General features: G+C 47.6%; 1 protein-coding gene across 2 annotated transcripts; it reads right to left on the reverse strand.

Annotated features, from left to right (window-relative positions):
- Positions 1 to 6,814: 6,814 nt before the first annotated feature.
- Positions 6,815 to 16,335, reverse strand: LOC123399391 (transcription factor TGA2.2-like). Of its 2 annotated transcripts, none has more exons than XM_045093809.1 (11): positions 15,590 to 16,335; positions 14,200 to 14,300; positions 12,878 to 12,930; positions 12,471 to 12,728; positions 12,265 to 12,309; positions 12,071 to 12,130; positions 11,815 to 11,892; positions 11,622 to 11,706; positions 11,230 to 11,501; positions 8,113 to 8,358; positions 6,815 to 7,373 (listed from the first exon to the last, which is right to left on the reverse strand). In XM_045093809.1, exons 1-11 carry the CDS (start codon positions 15,775 to 15,777, stop codon positions 7,188 to 7,190), a joined length of 1,572 nt encoding a protein of 523 aa, XP_044949744.1. In that variant the 5' UTR covers positions 15,778 to 16,335; the 3' UTR covers positions 6,815 to 7,187. The 2 variants fall into 2 exon arrangements, with proteins under 2 accessions (XP_044949744.1, XP_044949743.1); XM_045093808.1 differs by having other exon boundaries at positions 14,200 to 14,306; positions 15,590 to 16,334.
- Positions 16,336 to 17,120: the final 785 nt, after the last annotated feature.

Consider the following 17,120-nt stretch of genomic DNA (forward strand, 5'->3'; position numbering starts at 1 on the left):
CGAGAGAAAGAGCCATGACACGCATGTATCGTTGCTATCAAGGATAAAACGATGGTGGTCTATTCCTACATGAATAGGTCTTGTATACATCATGTCATCGTTCTTAAGGCATTACTCCGTTTCTCTGTGAACTCAATACACTAGATGCATGTTGGATAGCTGTCACGCCCAAGATGCGACCCTATCCTCAATTTGGCACGAAGGCCTCGTCAGGGATAGAAGTGCATCTCGTCGTGTCGCAAGAATGGATATCGTTACAAGTACATGTACTGAAAAGAAGAGGTATATAATAGAGTTGGCTTAGACTCGCCACAAGCTACATCAGAGTCACATCAGTACATTACATAATCATCAAGAGTAAGAGCCGGGTACGACTATGGACGAAAACAAACGAGAAAATAAGAACGACGTCCATCCTTGCTATCCGAGGCTGCCGGCCTGGAACCCATCCTAGATCGATGAAGAAGAAGAAGAAGAAGCAACTCCAAATGAACAATCAACGCGCTCACGTCGAGTAACCTTTACCTGTACCTGCAACTGTTGTTGTAGTAATCTGTGAGCCACAGGGGACTCAGCAATCTCATTTCCAAAGGTATCAAGACTACCAAAGCTTAATGGGTGAGACATGGTTAAGTGGTGAGGTTGCAGCAGCGGCTAAGCATATATTTGGAGGCTAACTTACGAGTACAAGAAATAAGAGGGGAAGATCTACGCATAACGGACGTGAACTGCTGATGATCAAATGAATGATCTTGAACACCTACCTACGTCAGACATAACCCCACCGTGTCCTCGATCAGAGAAGGAACTCACGGAAGAGATAGTCACGGTTACGCACACAGTTGGCAAGTTTTAATTAAGTTAACTTCAAGTTATCTAGAACCAATGTTAAACAAAGTTTCCACGTTGCCACATAACCGCGGGCACGGCTTTCCGAAAAGATTTAACCCTGCAGGGGTGCTCCAACTAGTCCATCACAAATTACCACAAGCCGCATAGAAATCCTCAATCACGAAGCTCGCGATCTCGTCAGATTCCCTAGTGGAAAACCTCAACTCTGAGATTACCCAAAGCATCACCGAAATCCTGATGCACAAGATATCTCGTCAAAGGTAAAACTAATCCAGCAAGGCCGCCCGACGTGTCGACGAACCCGATAGGAGCCGCGTATCTCGTTCTCAGGACACGTCGGATGGAAAAGCCTACAGGTACCAAACCTCGAGTTGCCCCGTGGTGGACCCGTAGTCTGTCCTTTTGGGACCAACACCATCAGCACTGGTCCCCCCCTGTTTATGTAAAATTACTCCTCGGGTTCATGACGCCCTATGCATTTCAGTGTTAACAGAATTATTATGTTGGGCAAATGTAGAACCAATGTTGGGCCTTGCCAGACCAGCTTTAATCTAAAACGAATTATCAAGGGGGTCCCCATAACAACCCCGATCGTGTTAGGAGCGCTCATTTATGGAACATAACACCGGTAGCCGAAACTAAGGAGGCAAAGGTGGAACAAAACACCAGGCTAGAAAGGCCGAGCCTTCCACCTTTTACCAAGTATATAGGTCCATTAAATTAAATAGCATTTAGATAGGGTGATAAGACAAGGAACCCATGTTATCACATGGAAGCATCTGCACCTACAACTAGCAACGCTAACAACATGGTTAAGCAAGCAGTAACATAGCCAATCAGTGGTTTGCTAGGTCGAACAGGTTGAAGGTAATCATGGCATTGTTGAGAGGCTGATATTTAACATGTGGTAGGCAACGAGACATAATCGATAGAAGCGATAAAAACTAGCATGGCAATGATAGTAATGGTATCTGGGGAAATGGTCATCTTGCTTGAGATCCCGCTTGGAAGAAGAACAACTCGTTGGAGTCCGCAAACCATCGTAGTTGAACGGGTCCTCACATTCCGACACGCTTGCGGAACTCTATCGAGACGGGCAAACCGGAAACAAACATCAACAAAAATATTCACCACACGATGCATACCCTAATATGATGCATGATCAGTTCAAAGATGCATGGGATGGCATGGCAATTCATCTCACGCAAACTCTACACATTAAGTGAAGCTCGATATGCAACGAGTTGCATATCGACGAAACTCCACGATTAATTATTTAATTCACTCCCGATTATTTACACGACAATATTAAATTGTTGTTTAACATGGCAAGGGGTGAAGCGGTGATCCTACGTGTCATCCTAGTCAGTTTAACTCGCGGAACAAGAGCGGAGCTACGGCACGAGAGACATGCAACACAAGATCATATGCCATGAATGCTTTATGCATGCAAGTACAACATCACGGCAAGAAGGGAAAGAAGCATATGTCGCCACGGCGAGCGAGAGGGAACCATGGCGGCAAATCGGAAACGATGCCACGGCAACGTACCTATCCCGATACTCAACGAGCAATCGTGCCAACGTATAGGAAGCGTGTGCGGGAACGTTAAATAAAGAATGGGGTGATCCCGTATATCGGGTTCCCATGTGTTGGGACACAACAAAAGTGAGACAACGTGCAACGGGCAACATACGGTGCAACATACATTCAACTCATACATCACATACATACGGTCACGACAACGTTCCATCGGTATACCTTCGACGCGTGCGAATCGGAGGGGTTCGGGTCGGTGAAGGAGATCAACGATCGTCGTGGACGTCGTGGAAGTAGTGGACGTCGTGGAAGTCGAGGTACTCGATCTCGTCGACGATAGTCGTACTCTCGACGTCGGTTCACGGGTCTTCGGCGTCGGTAGTCGAACACGTTCCGAAGATGGTCGGGGTCGTCGAGGATGTCGTGGATCTCGTGAACTTGTTGATTCCACGACGGCGGGGATGGTCTACGCGACGACGACAGGCGACACAACAGCAAATAAGCATCGACGCCGGCAAACAACGGCAAGCAGCAACTAACAATTACTAACTAGCAGCAAAGCAAGCAAGCAACACAGCAACCAAGCCTAGCATCTAATTGCAAAAGCAACTAACAATTGCTAGCTATAGCCGCTAGGTACAGGCATCTTCTAGCAACAGCCTCGGCAAGCAGGCGGCATCAACATCTATTAACAGCAAGACACGGCAAACAGCAAGCAGCAGCTGGCAAACATCAAGCACTAAGCCACCTAGCAGTAGCTAGCAGCAGCCGACAGCAGCAGAACTAGCAGCTAGCAACGCGGCAGGCAAGAAATAGCAAGAGCAGCAACAACGGCTACACAACAACAGCAGTAGCAAGCACACAACAACTCAGGCAGGCTCGCATAGCAACGGCAACAGGCAAGCACCAGCAGCAGCAGGAGCATGCACAGCAACACATCAGGCGAGCAACGAGAACGGAGGAGGTCCGGACCCTGGAGGCTTGGCAGCGGCGCACCAGGTGCTCGGTATGGGGCACGGCGGCAGGGCGAGCACGGCGGGCGCGCGGGACCTTGTGGCCGGCGACGGGGCGAGCAACCGGCGCAGGGGTGGCGCTGCAGGCGACCACGGTGGGGCGGCGCCGGCAGAGGACCTCGGCACGGGCTGCTGAGGTCGGCCGACGGAGGGCGCAGGCAGCGGGGCGACCACGGGGGGCGGCGCGGGGAGCAGGTAGGCGGCGCGGCACCGGCGCGGGAGGCCAGCACGACGGGGCCAGGGCGACGCGGGGAACGGCGAGGTCGCCATGGCAGGGAGGCTGCGACCGGGGCAGCGAGTTTGCGAGGGCGAGGGCGAGCACGCGGGGAACTCGGGGGCGAGGGCGGCGCGCGGGATCAAGGGGACCTGGAGGGGATCGGGGAGGGGATCGGGACGAGCAGCGCGGCAGCTGACGGCGCTAGGAGGACGAGAGGGATCAGGAGGATCCCTCCTCGCTAGGGCAACAGGGGCCTGCTGGGCCTGGGCCAGCTCGGGCAGGGGTTGGGGTCTCTCCCTCTCTCTCTTTTGCCTTTTTTTAAAATCAGAAAATAAACACAAAAGGAAAAGGGTTTTAACAAAATAAAAAAATGCCTTTTGACTCTTTTTTTTAACAAAAATATACCCCAACTATAAAATAGATTGGGTATTTTTTTAAATGAATAAAAAATAAAACCTTTCTTAAAGAATAAAACAAACCCTTTTTAACAAGAGGATAAAATAAACCCTTTTATAAATAAAAGGGTCTCTAGTTTAAAAAAAAACAAAAGGTAAAAATAAAGCAAACCCTAGGGGTTGCCCCCACATTTAATAAAAGGACATTTTAAAAGAAGACGAATTTTTAAACAGGGGCTTAATGAGTGAAATCTTTTACGGCACCACAAAAATAGAATAAGAGAGGAGAGAAGGTTTACATCCTCGGTGCAACAGGGTTTGAAGCGGCTCTGTTGCACCCACTCTCGTCACGCCAACGAACAACGCCACACTCACAAGCACTCACAAACAACATCACGGAGCACCAAACAACACCGATAAAACACAGTTGACATGATGCCATGCATGATGCGATGATGCAAACTAAATGACGATGCAACAAACGAAAAATAACCACACGACGGAAACGGAAAGAAAGGGGGATCTTTTGGAACATCGGTCTCGGGCTGTCACAATAGCGGTCAAAGTGTGGAGTAATAGAAGTAGATGCACGCAGAAGTCGGTCTACTTGTCTTGGACTTGATGCCTATATACATGATCATTGTCTTGAATATCATCATAATTATTTGTTGTTCTATCAATTTTCCAACAGTAATTTGTCTACCCACCGTTTGCTATTTTTTAGAGAAGCCACTAGTGAAACCTATGACCCCCGGGTCTATTTCACGTCATCTATTTGTAGTATCTACTTTGCTATTCGCGTTCCTATTTTGCTCTTTTATTTTCAGATGTATATTATCAAAAAACCCAAAAATACCTTGTTGTATTTTATTTACTATCACTTCTATTTGCATCTATCAATCTATCTTTACTTTACCCACGAGGGATTGACAACCCCTACACGCGTTGAGTTGCGAGGATTTGCTATTTGTGTCCACGTACAACTTACATACTCTTGTGGATCTTCCTACTGGATTGATACCTTGGTTTCATAACTGAGGTAAATGGGAACACAGGCCTACTACACTACCGAAAGATGGCAATGGGAACACCGAGTATAATGCCACACATAACCCTATAAACCTAAGCTCCACGACAACGCCTCCAAGAGGGAAAAAGACGCAGAGCGTCACCGCTGCCGAGTCCAGAAGGGACAAGGGTCTCCACATGGAACCCTGCCACGAAGAGAAGTACCACGACGACGTCTTCAAAAAGAGAGTGTCGCCCACAAGCGTCGCCGTTGTCGGCGACAAAGCATAGGACTTTCTCTCGACAGCTCCCTCGTGCCACATGAGGTCTTGAGGACATGCACAACGAGTTTTGCATCCCATGTCCAGATCGGTGTGACGCCACTTCCAAAGACAAGGAGGACGCCCGAGCCACCAACCGCTACCCTCTTCATGCCCACACTACTAAGAGGGAGAGCCACCACCACCGACATGGTGCCTGCGAGAAAGCCAACCATGCGAACCACCATCCGAAACCGCCGCTAATATGTCTTCAATGTATCTATAATTTTTGATTGTTCTACGCTACTCCCTCCGTCCTAAAATAGCTATCTTAACATTGTACTAGCTCTAGTATAAAATGTACTAAGGTCAAGACATTTATTTTGGGACGGAGGGAGTATTATATTACCATTCTAGGATACTTTTTAAGCATCTACTTGTTGATTTATATTATTTTTTAGCACTAACCTATTAACCTAGTGCCAAGTGCCACTTGATGTTTTCTGCATGTTTTTGACCTTTCATGAATGTATCAAAGAAGTTCAAATACCCCAAAACATTTTGATGATTTTTTTTGGAAAAAATAAGGACCTGGAAGCTTCGGAAGGATAAGCGAGGCCACACGGGGTGGCGCCAAGCCAACAGGGTGCACCCTGATGGCTTGGGGGCACCTCCTTCTGCCTCTAGCCCTCCTCTTTATCCTATAAATTCACAAATATCCTAAAAACCCTAAGGAGGCCACCGAAAAAGTTGTTTTTCATCTTTATCATGTAATAATATTGGAATATGGGATAAATTTAAAGATGATTTCATTACCAAGTGTTTTCTTCCTACTAAGATCATCTTCCTCAAAAATCAAATTATGAATTTTAATCAACATGATCAAGAAAAATGTTGCACAAGCTTGGGAGATGATGAAATTGATGATTAAAATTGCCTCACTCATGGTTTGAATTTATGAATGATTATACAAAATATTTATCTTGGACTAAACTTTATGTCTAGAGATCTTCTAGATTTTGATGTAGGTGATATCTTCATGAAGGTGATATTAAGAGAGGCCGTCGCCGGTGCCGGTCGGGGGAGGAGGGGATGGAGATGGGAAAGCCCGGCGGTGGCGGCTGCTAGGGTTGCCCTCCCCGTCGACTACGGAGACGACGCGGGAGGGGTAGGTCGGGGCTGTCGACCCGCTCCATGTTCTCTCGCTCCAGACCGAAGAGCACCGATGCTGCTTGCGAACAACAATGACCAAGAAAGGCAACAAACAGATCACGTGTAAAAGGTAGGAGGCAAACGATACCGTCCCACGTCAGAGCCGGAGAAGCTTTGAGCCAGGATCCAAGCTTGGCCGATGACGCCGACGGTGCGACCGTACCCGATCGAGTTCCATGATGACACCCGTAAGAACGCGAGGACGCTACGGCCTACGGCTGTCGTCGTCGAGAGCGAAACGGCGTGCTAGGTTTTTCACCCAGAGGAAATCTTTTTGAATGAAAGCGAGAGGAAATCTGACTCGTGCCACACCAAGAATGAACCGGTGAACGCTGGTTCTATATGATGGAGGGTCGAATCACATGCATCCGGAGGTAAGACAAGCTAACCAATTCAGATCGATCAGCCAGGAGTACATCATCATTCGATCGACCATACTATCTAGCTACTACTGCTACTAATTAATCCAAATCCAAGACACAACGGTAGGACATTCTTTTGTTAGAGGGTTATCATTCAGATTCGGTTCTCTGCCTCTCCCTCTGCACTGCTAATATAAGCTTGCTCTGCCCGGTCACCCCGCGCTTCCTTCAACTTCACCGGAGAATGCACGCACGCATGCATGCATGCATATGACGAGCGAGATGCATGCATGCACGCGGGCATGGTGGTGGATCGGTAAGACTAAGAGCTAGGTGTGAGGGCCGGCCTCCAGCTGCTGGTCCGACGGCGCCATCCTGTTGCGGTTGACCCAGAAGGAGCTGAGCACGCGGAGGCGGTGGAAGTAGTCGGAGACGGCGAGCAGCGACCGCGCCATCTGCCTCGCCGTCAGCACCTGGTGCAGCCGGTGCAGCGTCTGCTGCCTCAGCTTCTCCGCCTGCATGCACCCACCAAACAGCAATCAGCGCCATATATCAAGCATACACAAACGCACATGCAGAAAAACTAGGCATGCATATTACTGTAGTAGATTATCAGCATTTGACGTTCTGCCATCGTGACGCAAGGATCAGCCAGCAGCAGTTGATTAATTAGTACAGTATGTGTACAATACATGCGACGGCAGGTGGCCTTAATTAACAGTAAGCATATAGTAAATCATATGATGCGTGTGGTTCTGCTTGTGGAATCCGTGAGCAGGTGAAGGGCGGCCTAAACAATCCATGCACCTACTATACCCAACAAGGAAATCGGAGGTCGGTGAACAGATTAGCTAGATCCTACCACTGTTTTTTTTTTTTTGCTAGACTTGCAGGATTGTATTTTTAGGTACAGTTAACAAATCACGCGTGTCCATCCTAGCTACTACCTCAGCTGTGTCCATTTTAGGGATGGCGACAGTCGAGTGCTTTTCTAAAGTTCAGAACCTAATCCATACATGCATCTAGACTGTAATTAGTTTACTATAGCTAGCTAGCCGGCTGTGTGTATGCTGACTAATTAATTGGTCTAATCAAACGCAGTCTCGATCGATCTAAATTAGGTGAACCATCCGTTGTACCCTGTCAACTAATCAAGGAATATGTATGTATATTTGACTCAGGCGCTCAGCTCTAACAGAAACACTAGAGCGACATGAAATGCAAATTAATGGAGTGATGGGATTGGAAAGCGACCTGTCTGACGACGCCTTCGAGGGTGGAGAGCTTGTGGACGGCGAGGCCCATCTGGCCCATGTAGTTGGAGACGTTGGGGGTGGAGCAGCAGGTGAGCGCGTCGGAGACGACGGTGTCGGAGAGGGACTGGTAGAGCGCGTCCAGGCCCTGGCTCAGCGCCTCCTCCGTCTGCACCGCCGACTGCTGCAGCCCGTACACCGCCACGATCTGCTGCTCCGTCAGCGGGTCCACGTGCGACAGCACCATCTGCATCCACACCACCCAAATCAAATCAAGATACAGTACATCGTAAGAGATCGATCAACAATTGAGCATCAGCTTAACGCACGCATGCCATGAATATCCATGCCCCTCAACAGAGAACAATTCTTCAGTTACAGTTACAGTTACAGTTACAGTTACAGTCAGGTCGAGTCGATCGATATGCATGGCGTTTCCACAAACAGGACGGAAGGAGACGCCGCGCGCTCCTCCAGCCATTTAATACTGCCCCGGAGTGCATCGCGAGCCATCGATGGTGCCCGCCGCACGCGCCGCGGAGACGGCGGGACGCAGCGGGGATCGAGGGCCGGTTGGCCGGTTAAGCTCTTCAATGCGCGCGGCGGGAGGGAATCGCCCGGCCGGCCGGGATCCATGGCAGGTTCCGTCCCCCCTAGCTGCTGAAAACGAGACGATTCTTGCAGGCTCGCGTCACCCGCCGCCGAAATGCGCATGATGATGGACTACGCAGGCGAGTTCGCCATACCGGCTCCCTCTCGATCGCACGATATCGACTTGAATGAATGCCGCGAGACATGCATGGCTAGCTATACCTACCTACAGGACCAAATCTCTCTGACATATGTGGAGCGTTTGGTTTAGGTGTATGCATGTCTCAATCTTTTGTTTTTTTTTTTTGGTTGGCCAATGTATCCATGTCACAATCTTGTAAAAGGACTTGCTAGCTATGGGCTAAACAGTTTTTTTTTTGGGCATGCACGAAAAACCTATTTATGTTTTTTTCCTTCATGAAAGAAGAACTAGATTAACTGTCTAAATTGTAACTATCCAATCACACTAATACTGATTTTTTTAACCGTGAATCGCACTAATCCGAAAAAGGTTCCCTGCTTTGTATTACATTTCAGAATTTATATTAATTAACTCGGCGATTTGCCTTCCGCAAAAAAAAAAAAAAAAAAAAAAACTCGGTGATTTGCATTTTTAGGTGGTGAAGTTCTATAATTTGTTTTTAAAACAATTGAGAATTAACAAAGCCATATGAGTTGAAGAAGTTGAACAAACATGCAATGCCTTTGTTCCAAGCAAGAGTACATGCATGATTCCTGCAAAATAAAAAAGGTACGACTACATGATTTTCCTAGGGAGCGTACGTGTACTCAAACCTCTCTATATTTGACCACTAACTAATAGTACTAGATGATACCTTTTGTGTTAATAAAACTGTATTAATAGGTACTGGAAAACAAAATAAAAACTAATGAAAAAAATAAATGTAAGAGTGTTCTCGATTTACACTGAGTTAACGGAATGTCATTTTGTATAAAAATTGTGAGCATTGAACTGCGTAAGTATGCTCAAGTATCTGACACATATACAGTATATGACAACACAAAAACAATCTCAATAATACTCCCTTCGTTTCTAAATATAAGTCTTTTTAGAGGTTTCACTAAAGGACTACATACGAATGTATATAGACATATTTTAAAGTGTTGATTCACTCATTTTATTCCGTATGTAGACCTTTAGTGAAATCTCTTAAAAGACTTATATTTAGGAACAGAGGGAGTATAACTTATGAGTGACATGCATGACTTGTTAATATGGCATGGTTAAATTAATGCAAAATGTGTAACTTCTGCTTGACATGCATAAGTGCAGATCGATATGGCCGACCCGCATGCTTAGAAAAAAAAATAGGTATATTGGATTGCATGCAGACAAATGTAACTTACGATTTGTGATTGACATGCTATGTATTTATGTGACATGGTCCATGCTTAGAAAAATTAAGTAAATGGCTGTAACTATTTAGGAAACTATATGATGCATGCCACGTGCATTGCTGCGGGGACATTGTAAAAAATGGATAAATAATTGTTATAAAAAATCTAAAACTAATGGAAAGCAAATGTAAGCTTAAAAATAATAAAATATAAAGCGTACAAAAAGAGAGTGAAAATTATAGTTACAATCTAATTTCTAACAAAATATGAAGGACGAACTCTAATGTAAAAAACTACTTAAGACTAATATGCATAAATTGATGAGATGTGTCACCATTGCATGCGTAGAGTAATGCAAAAGATGTTATTTATGTCTTGCATGCATACTTTCTTATGTGTCATGGTTGCATGGCTTGACAAATTAGGTAATGAGCTGTAACTATTTAGGAATAGAGGATATAGGGTGTTGTTTAGATATTTTTTTAATTTGTACCATTGGATTCGTAACAAACAAATATCTTCAAATACTTTTATAATCAAATTTTATGTAGTCATAAAAATATTAAATGGTAAAAATGGCTCATTTGGTTCGAAATTTAAATGTTCAGGATTTAAAAGCTGTAGTAATTCCTGAATTCCTAGTCAATAGAAGTTCAAATCCTTTGCCTTTTCACCTTAAATCAGAAGCAAAATATATTTCAATCACCAAAAAAGGGTATTATATATACATGGTTTCAGTGAACTATAGTTTTTTTTTAAGCAAGGGATCTGGAACAACTATACATGTTCAAAATAAACCTTTCTAGCTAGTGAACTCAATGAAAACTGACGTACTCAGGGAGGATTTAACTATGGTGTGTACGTACGTACGTGCTTTTCCTTGCAACCACACGCCATAGATGGTCTGGGATAAAGTAATTTTGGTTCGTGAAAATTTCTGATAAACATTTTTCAGGTGCTCAGAAGGATATATATATATACGCACTTTAAATTTGTTTTGATTTATGTTTCCCCAAAAGGCAAGAAAATGCACCCCATGATGTTAGGCTAGAGTTGCTGCAAGCCGAGATCTGGAGAGGTGGTGACGGCGACCGACGCACACTAGATCTAGGGCTAGGGTAAAACCGATCTGAAGAAAGAAACAGGCAATGTAAGCAGACGTACGTACCTTGATGACCTCGGAGGGGCGGAAGCCGCCGAGCCAGAGGAAGCAGCGCTCGGCGGGGCTCCTCCAGACGCCGGAGATGAGGTGGAAGACGTCGCCCTTGATGACGGCGTCCTTGATGGCCAGCACCTCGTCGTGGTGCGCCAGGCAGCTCTCCACGTACATCTGCAGCTCCCCCTCCGGCAGGTGCTGCTGCAGCGCCGCCCGCAGCTCGTACATGAGCCGGTTGTGCTCCTCCTGCCACCGCGCGTACTCCACGTCGAACATCGCCGCCTCTGCTGGCCAATTGCTTCCAATTAATTAAAAAGTAGCAGCGGCCGGAACGACATGCATCTGAAGTTCTGGATTATTGCTCAAGGACGGGGATGGAAATGGACGGACGGGTGGGTGGGTACCTGAGCTGAGGCCGTCGATGCCGCCGAGACCTTTTCCGGCGATGCCTTGCTCGGCGAGGAGGCTGCTGCCGGGGTAGAGCACTCCCTGTACGCGCATACACACACATGAATAATGTGCACACCCAGATTGGATAGAGAATGAGGAGAGAGATCGTATATTTGCGGCTTTGATTTTCTTGCGGATACGTCGTACCTGAGCTCTTGCGCTGTGGAGTTCTTGCTCGATCTGAGCCAGCCTGATCCTGCTGGACTCGAGCTGCTGGATATAAGCCTGTTGCATTGCATCGAATTAGTAGAGAAATGTAGCAATAATTCGTCAACACTCTGCAAGATGAGGCCGCCATTGATCATAGGGAGAAGAACTAGCAATAGCACATATTTTTTGCCTTTTCTGCCACTTGTGTCTCTTGCCATTTAGGTGTTATAAAACTGTTGCTTGACTCACTCACCTTCTTCCTCAGCCTGCTCTTCCTTGCCGCCTCCCTGTTCTGGGCTAGCCTCCTCAGCGTCTGCATTTCGTCAATTACCAGAAATTGAGTTGCATTTCCAACACAACTATAGAAAGAAACACTGCTGGTAGCACTACTGCCTATGCTTGATTTCTCATAACGACACTGACAATCAACACAAGTTTAGTTGTTACTTTTGGGTCGCGTTCGCCCGTGGATAAGCCCCTCTTGTGCTCCTTCTGCAACCACGAAAAGAGACCAACATTGCCAGTCAATTAAAACAACACAATATGACATGGGGCAGCTGAATTAACAGCAACAGATCAAGCTAGCTTAGCTACAGACAGCGGGGTTAGGTAATTAGGTGAGTTGAACTAGTAGCCACGGTCAGAAGACTCACCTTTGTCAGCGGCTTGACATCCCTGTTGCTGGCCCCTGCGGACTCGGCGGTGGCGAAGGCGGGTTGTTGTTGCTGGTGCTGGTGCTGCAGGTGGAGGTGGTGATCCTGCTGCTGCCTCCTGCTCCCCGTCGCCAACTCCTCCATGGCCGCGGCGGCTGCCTGCTGCTGCTGGTGGTGGTGATGGTGGTCCGGCGACGACCTGCCGCTCGGCATCTTGGACCCCACGGGCGCCGGCGACAGGACCAGACCAAGCTCCCCCTGCGCGCGTGCCAATCACCACAACACAAGGATGTTAAACACACCAAATCGCAAGCAAGAACACCAATCATGAGTTCTTGAGCAAGCAGTGTGCAATGCATGAGAGATGAGATGGATGGGGTTGTGGCGCCGCGTAGTACGTAACGTACCTTTGGTGATGGCTCCACATGCATCGGCTGGGAGGGGAAGATGTTGAGCGTCTCTGCATCCATGAACAAGATGGAAGAAGCAGGGAGAGGGGCGAATGAGTGAGCTGATGGAACTAGCTAGCTAGAGGTTGATGCACATATACAGGAGCTCGCCCGCCACTGGAGGTTGCTGTCGTACGTTCTCGCGCGGACGGGAACAAAATAATCATGGCAGGCGCGTACAGGGGCAGCGAGATCGCTGGCTGGCGCTGGCAGTGGCGCTCTGGCTGGCGGTACGAGCTGCTGGGTGGTCTGGCCGGCCGTCCTGGCGCGCGACACACGAGAAAGCTGGGCTGAGCACTGGGGTACGGCGAGATACGGGGCCGGGGCAGGAGGGATGCGCGCACAGCTTAGGCATGCATGCATGCATGCTCCTGTACGGTTCCCGTTCCCGGACCGGAAGAGGGCCGGGGGAGTGGATAGGGGCTCGGATCGGGTCAAACAAACGCCACAGATGTGGACGCACGCCATTGCAGGCGTAGCTGTGCTGGCGGAGATCATCTCCTCTGCCGCGGGCACATGCGGCATGCGGCAGCTCCGTCCGTCTCTCGCTGGACGCTCGGCACGAAATGATTGAGGCGGCGTCCGTTACATGTCACACTCACGGTCCGACCGCCCAGACCGCAAAGGAGGAGAGAGAAGGAGAGTTTTGTTGCGTTCCATGGACGACTTTGAGCGAGCAAGCAAAGCAAGCGTATGTGTTCTTGGAGTGGAGGGATTCCAGGCCAGGCCGCACCACACCACATGGTCCTCGCCGAGGGCGGCATGCAGGCCGGGTACTGCAGATTTGCAGAGGAGATCGATCGATCCTGGTCAAAATGGGGCGCCTGCCTGAGAATCTGCCGCAGGCCGGCCGGCCGGCCATACGATCGTTTTCTCTCAGAACTCGGGAAAAAGTTGCATGCGCCTTTCTTTCTGCATGCATCAGATGAGAGCTAAAGCTAGGGGGAGGCATCTCTGTCTCTACTCTCTCTCTCTCTCTCTACACCCATCACACCGATACCCTCTTCCTATATGCGCCAAATTCCTTTGTTCTTTTTGATTGATGGAATATATGTATGTGCCAAAGTCGACACATCAGTTTCTGAGCCTTACCTACACCCCACCATTAACTACCGCTCCCGATTAAACGCACAATTAAGAAACCGCCAATCGACTTTAACCGTCGCTTCGTACTAGTAATAATACACGGAAAACACCTGCATTTGATCAAACCCTGCAGAACTGCAAAAGAAACTGAAATTGACCCCGTTTTTTGGCCAAGATTTCGTGCGTGCACTTACGGCGCTGCTCCTGCTGCGTGGAGGCGTGGCCATGGTCGAGGTACATGAACAGGGCCTGGTCCAGCTCCCCCAGATGGTCATACGCGCCCGATGCCTCCTTGCTGCTCCTGCATGCATGCATGGTTGTGCAACACAAATTAGAACATCGGTGGTACTGTAATACAGTATATGGGTGGTGAAAAGAAACAAGGTGGTGAGCTGAAGCATGCATGCAGGCACAGGGTTTGAGGAACCACACACACACACACACACACATCATCATGAAATCATGCGCGCTGCTGCCATAAGCTAGCCTATGAATGTGTGATGCTATTATTGTGGCCTGGTCCAACTCCAACCCCTCCTCTCTGCTCTGCGCTCGCCGCAGGAGTGGGAACAGGAGGGTATTGTGGAATCTTCTCTAGCCTTGCAGCACTAGTGGTAGGAGTAGTAGGAGGCATTTATTTGGCAGCCCAGGAAATATATGCATGCATGGCATGGCTAGCCCCGCAATTTCTTGTGTGCAAGATATGCTCACTGAAAAAATATGGAAAAGCATACTCCTAGATGTATGTACTACTACTGCATGTAGAGTGTACATGTGTTTGTCACTTACTATGTATAAATAATAGTTTTTGTCCTAATCTATTAATTAATGGCAAGTGTTCTTGTTGTCATCCGGAAAACAATTAGTGCTAATTAGTGTACCTAATATCCAAAGGGAAGACTAGTGAGTTGTTAATCTCCGCAACAATTCAACTATCTGGACCGAATTAACAAGCCGTGACAATTCAGCGATCCGGCTGGCTACAATTCCTTATCAGAACACAACAATTCAACTATCTGCGCTGAAATATTAAAAAGAGAGGCGCCGATATGAAATCGAAACATGTTTCGTGCATCGTTTAGAACTTCTCCTCCTCTCGATCGGATTACAAGACAAAGAAACAAAGAAGCGATAAAATTGTCAAAGTACTTGGATCTGTCATACTCATATCACAACCATATACCTAATCTAGGAATCATCACTTGACTTTCCAAGTTTACATTGGCAAAGAAAGGCGGAGACAGATGAACATGGATGGAAAAATTCAGTAGAAGAAGGCAGGTTCCCTAGCCTTTCTACTAGCTAGTTCATGTTTATCAAGAAACAAAGATAGAAACCAATTAAGACAGGCCGGATCAATTATGTATATCCGGTGCAAGAACCACTCAAATCAAGCAAATTAAAGAGCGGCTGAAGAAATTTCGCAGAGAAAAAAAGCAACGGCTTAAGAATCAGAGAAAAGTTGTAAAAACATAAAATCCAATCGGATTCCCGGATCGACACGGACAGATCAAAGGCATGCGAGAACAAACAGGGAAGCAAACTAAAAAATTCAATTGAATTGAAGTGGATTCGGAACCGCACATGAAGCTCGCGGCGGCGGCGTGCATGGAGGAGGAGGAGGACGAGGAAGGAGGGGCATGGTGATGTTGATGGCTGCTCATGCCGAAGGTGATGTCCATCTCCAGCGCCTGTTGCTGTTGCTGATGCTGATGTTGCTGGGTGATGATCTCCTGCTGTTGCTGCTGTCCCTGGCCTTCGCTCATCATCATCTCGAGGGAGACAGACGCCGACCGCCGACGACGACGGAAAGACACACGCGCACACACACAGGGAGGGGGGCTACAGCTTCTCTCCTTCTTTCTCTCTCTCTCTCTCTCTGTGTCTGCGTCTACGTATGTATATCTCCGTCCGGGCGAGACCTAAATACGGCTGGGTTTGACTCTAGGGGGGGCGGGGGGCTAGCTGCCAAGGCACCACCTCTCTATGACTCTATCTATCTACCTAGCTAGCTATCTATCTTCTCCACACCAGCCGGCCGGGCGCCCGGCATGACCTCGGTCGATCTATCTCTCCTAGCTCGTGATGGCGCCTTGGACCCTAGCTAGCCACTGCTTTGCCAACAAACTACTACCAGTTCTCCCCCCCTTCCCCTCTAATGACGCTCTTGTCTACATGTATGTATGTAGTATCTCCTTTTGCTTGCTTGTGTGTGTGTGTGTGTGTGTGTGTGTGTGTGTGGGACGACTGACTGTAGGTCTATGGGTTCCAGAAGGGCTGAGAGGCCATTAATGGCGAAACAGACTTTCTGTTCGGCTCCATGCCCTCTTGCAACTAATGGCGCGCGCGCTCGCTCGCTTACAAACACCCCGCTTTTCCCCCTCTCTTCCTCCCCCTTCTTTGCTTTGCTAACCTCTCCTCTGGTCTCTCCGCGGGGAGGGGGGGCAGGTGAAGCGCAACTGCACAATCGAGTTGCCACTTTTAGCTTTGTTTCTCTACACGTTTTTGCGCCGAAATCGTTTCGTTTCCCCCCCCCCCCCCCCATTTTGGTATGTCGATCCCTCCGCGTGACATGCTACTATGGTGGTGCAAACTCTGTTGCTTTTCTCGACGACGAAGGGACTAGCCCAAAATGAACATATACCTCTACTTTGTTTTTTTTGAGGAATATATACCTCTACTTTGATATTAATAATTGTCAAGTTGCATATATATATATATATATATATATATAACATATGTTTTAGGAATTGATTTTGGTTTGTGAAACTTTGGTCCTGGGTCTAAAGAGAGCTTTGTGGGAAGAACTTCCTTTTGTGAATGTGTGCTTCAACTTGGTCAATGTGGATATGTAAAAATTCACCCTTTTGTACAAAAAGAAAACTTCTAGATCATCGTAGGTTATATTGTTGCGTGTCGACTTGCTTCAACTTTAGTATTTGGTACGATGCGATTAGGCGGGCGGTTGCCGGTACAATGTCCCAACATAGGTGGTGATCATGTTATAAATTGTGTGCAACTTTTTAGATGATATGTAGTCGGTTCGTTTGGTCGATTTGTCATATTTCGCGCAAGATTTCATAGTCACTTTTGGTTTTTGTGCTTCACTAGACGC

The sequence above is a fragment of the Hordeum vulgare genome, chromosome 5H (genome assembly GCF_904849725.1).
Source record: "Hordeum vulgare subsp. vulgare chromosome 5H, MorexV3_pseudomolecules_assembly, whole genome shotgun sequence".
In the NCBI taxonomy this organism is placed as follows: domain Eukaryota; kingdom Viridiplantae; phylum Streptophyta; class Magnoliopsida; order Poales; family Poaceae; genus Hordeum; species Hordeum vulgare.

Bases quoted from the DNA above. Each gene is read 5' to 3' on its own strand.
- LOC123399391 (XM_045093808.1), bottom strand. From the start codon at position 15,777: ATGATGATGAGCGAAGGCCAGGGACAGCAGCAACAGCAGGAGATCATC. The intron at 12,931-14,199 runs GTAAGTGCACGC...TCATGGATGCAG, and splicing joins CACGCAGCAGGAGCAGCGCC to AGACGCTCAACATCTTCCCC. The intron at 11,707-11,814 runs GTACGACGTATC...ATGCGCGTACAG, and splicing joins TCCACAGCGCAAGAGCTCAG to GGAGTGCTCTACCCCGGCAG.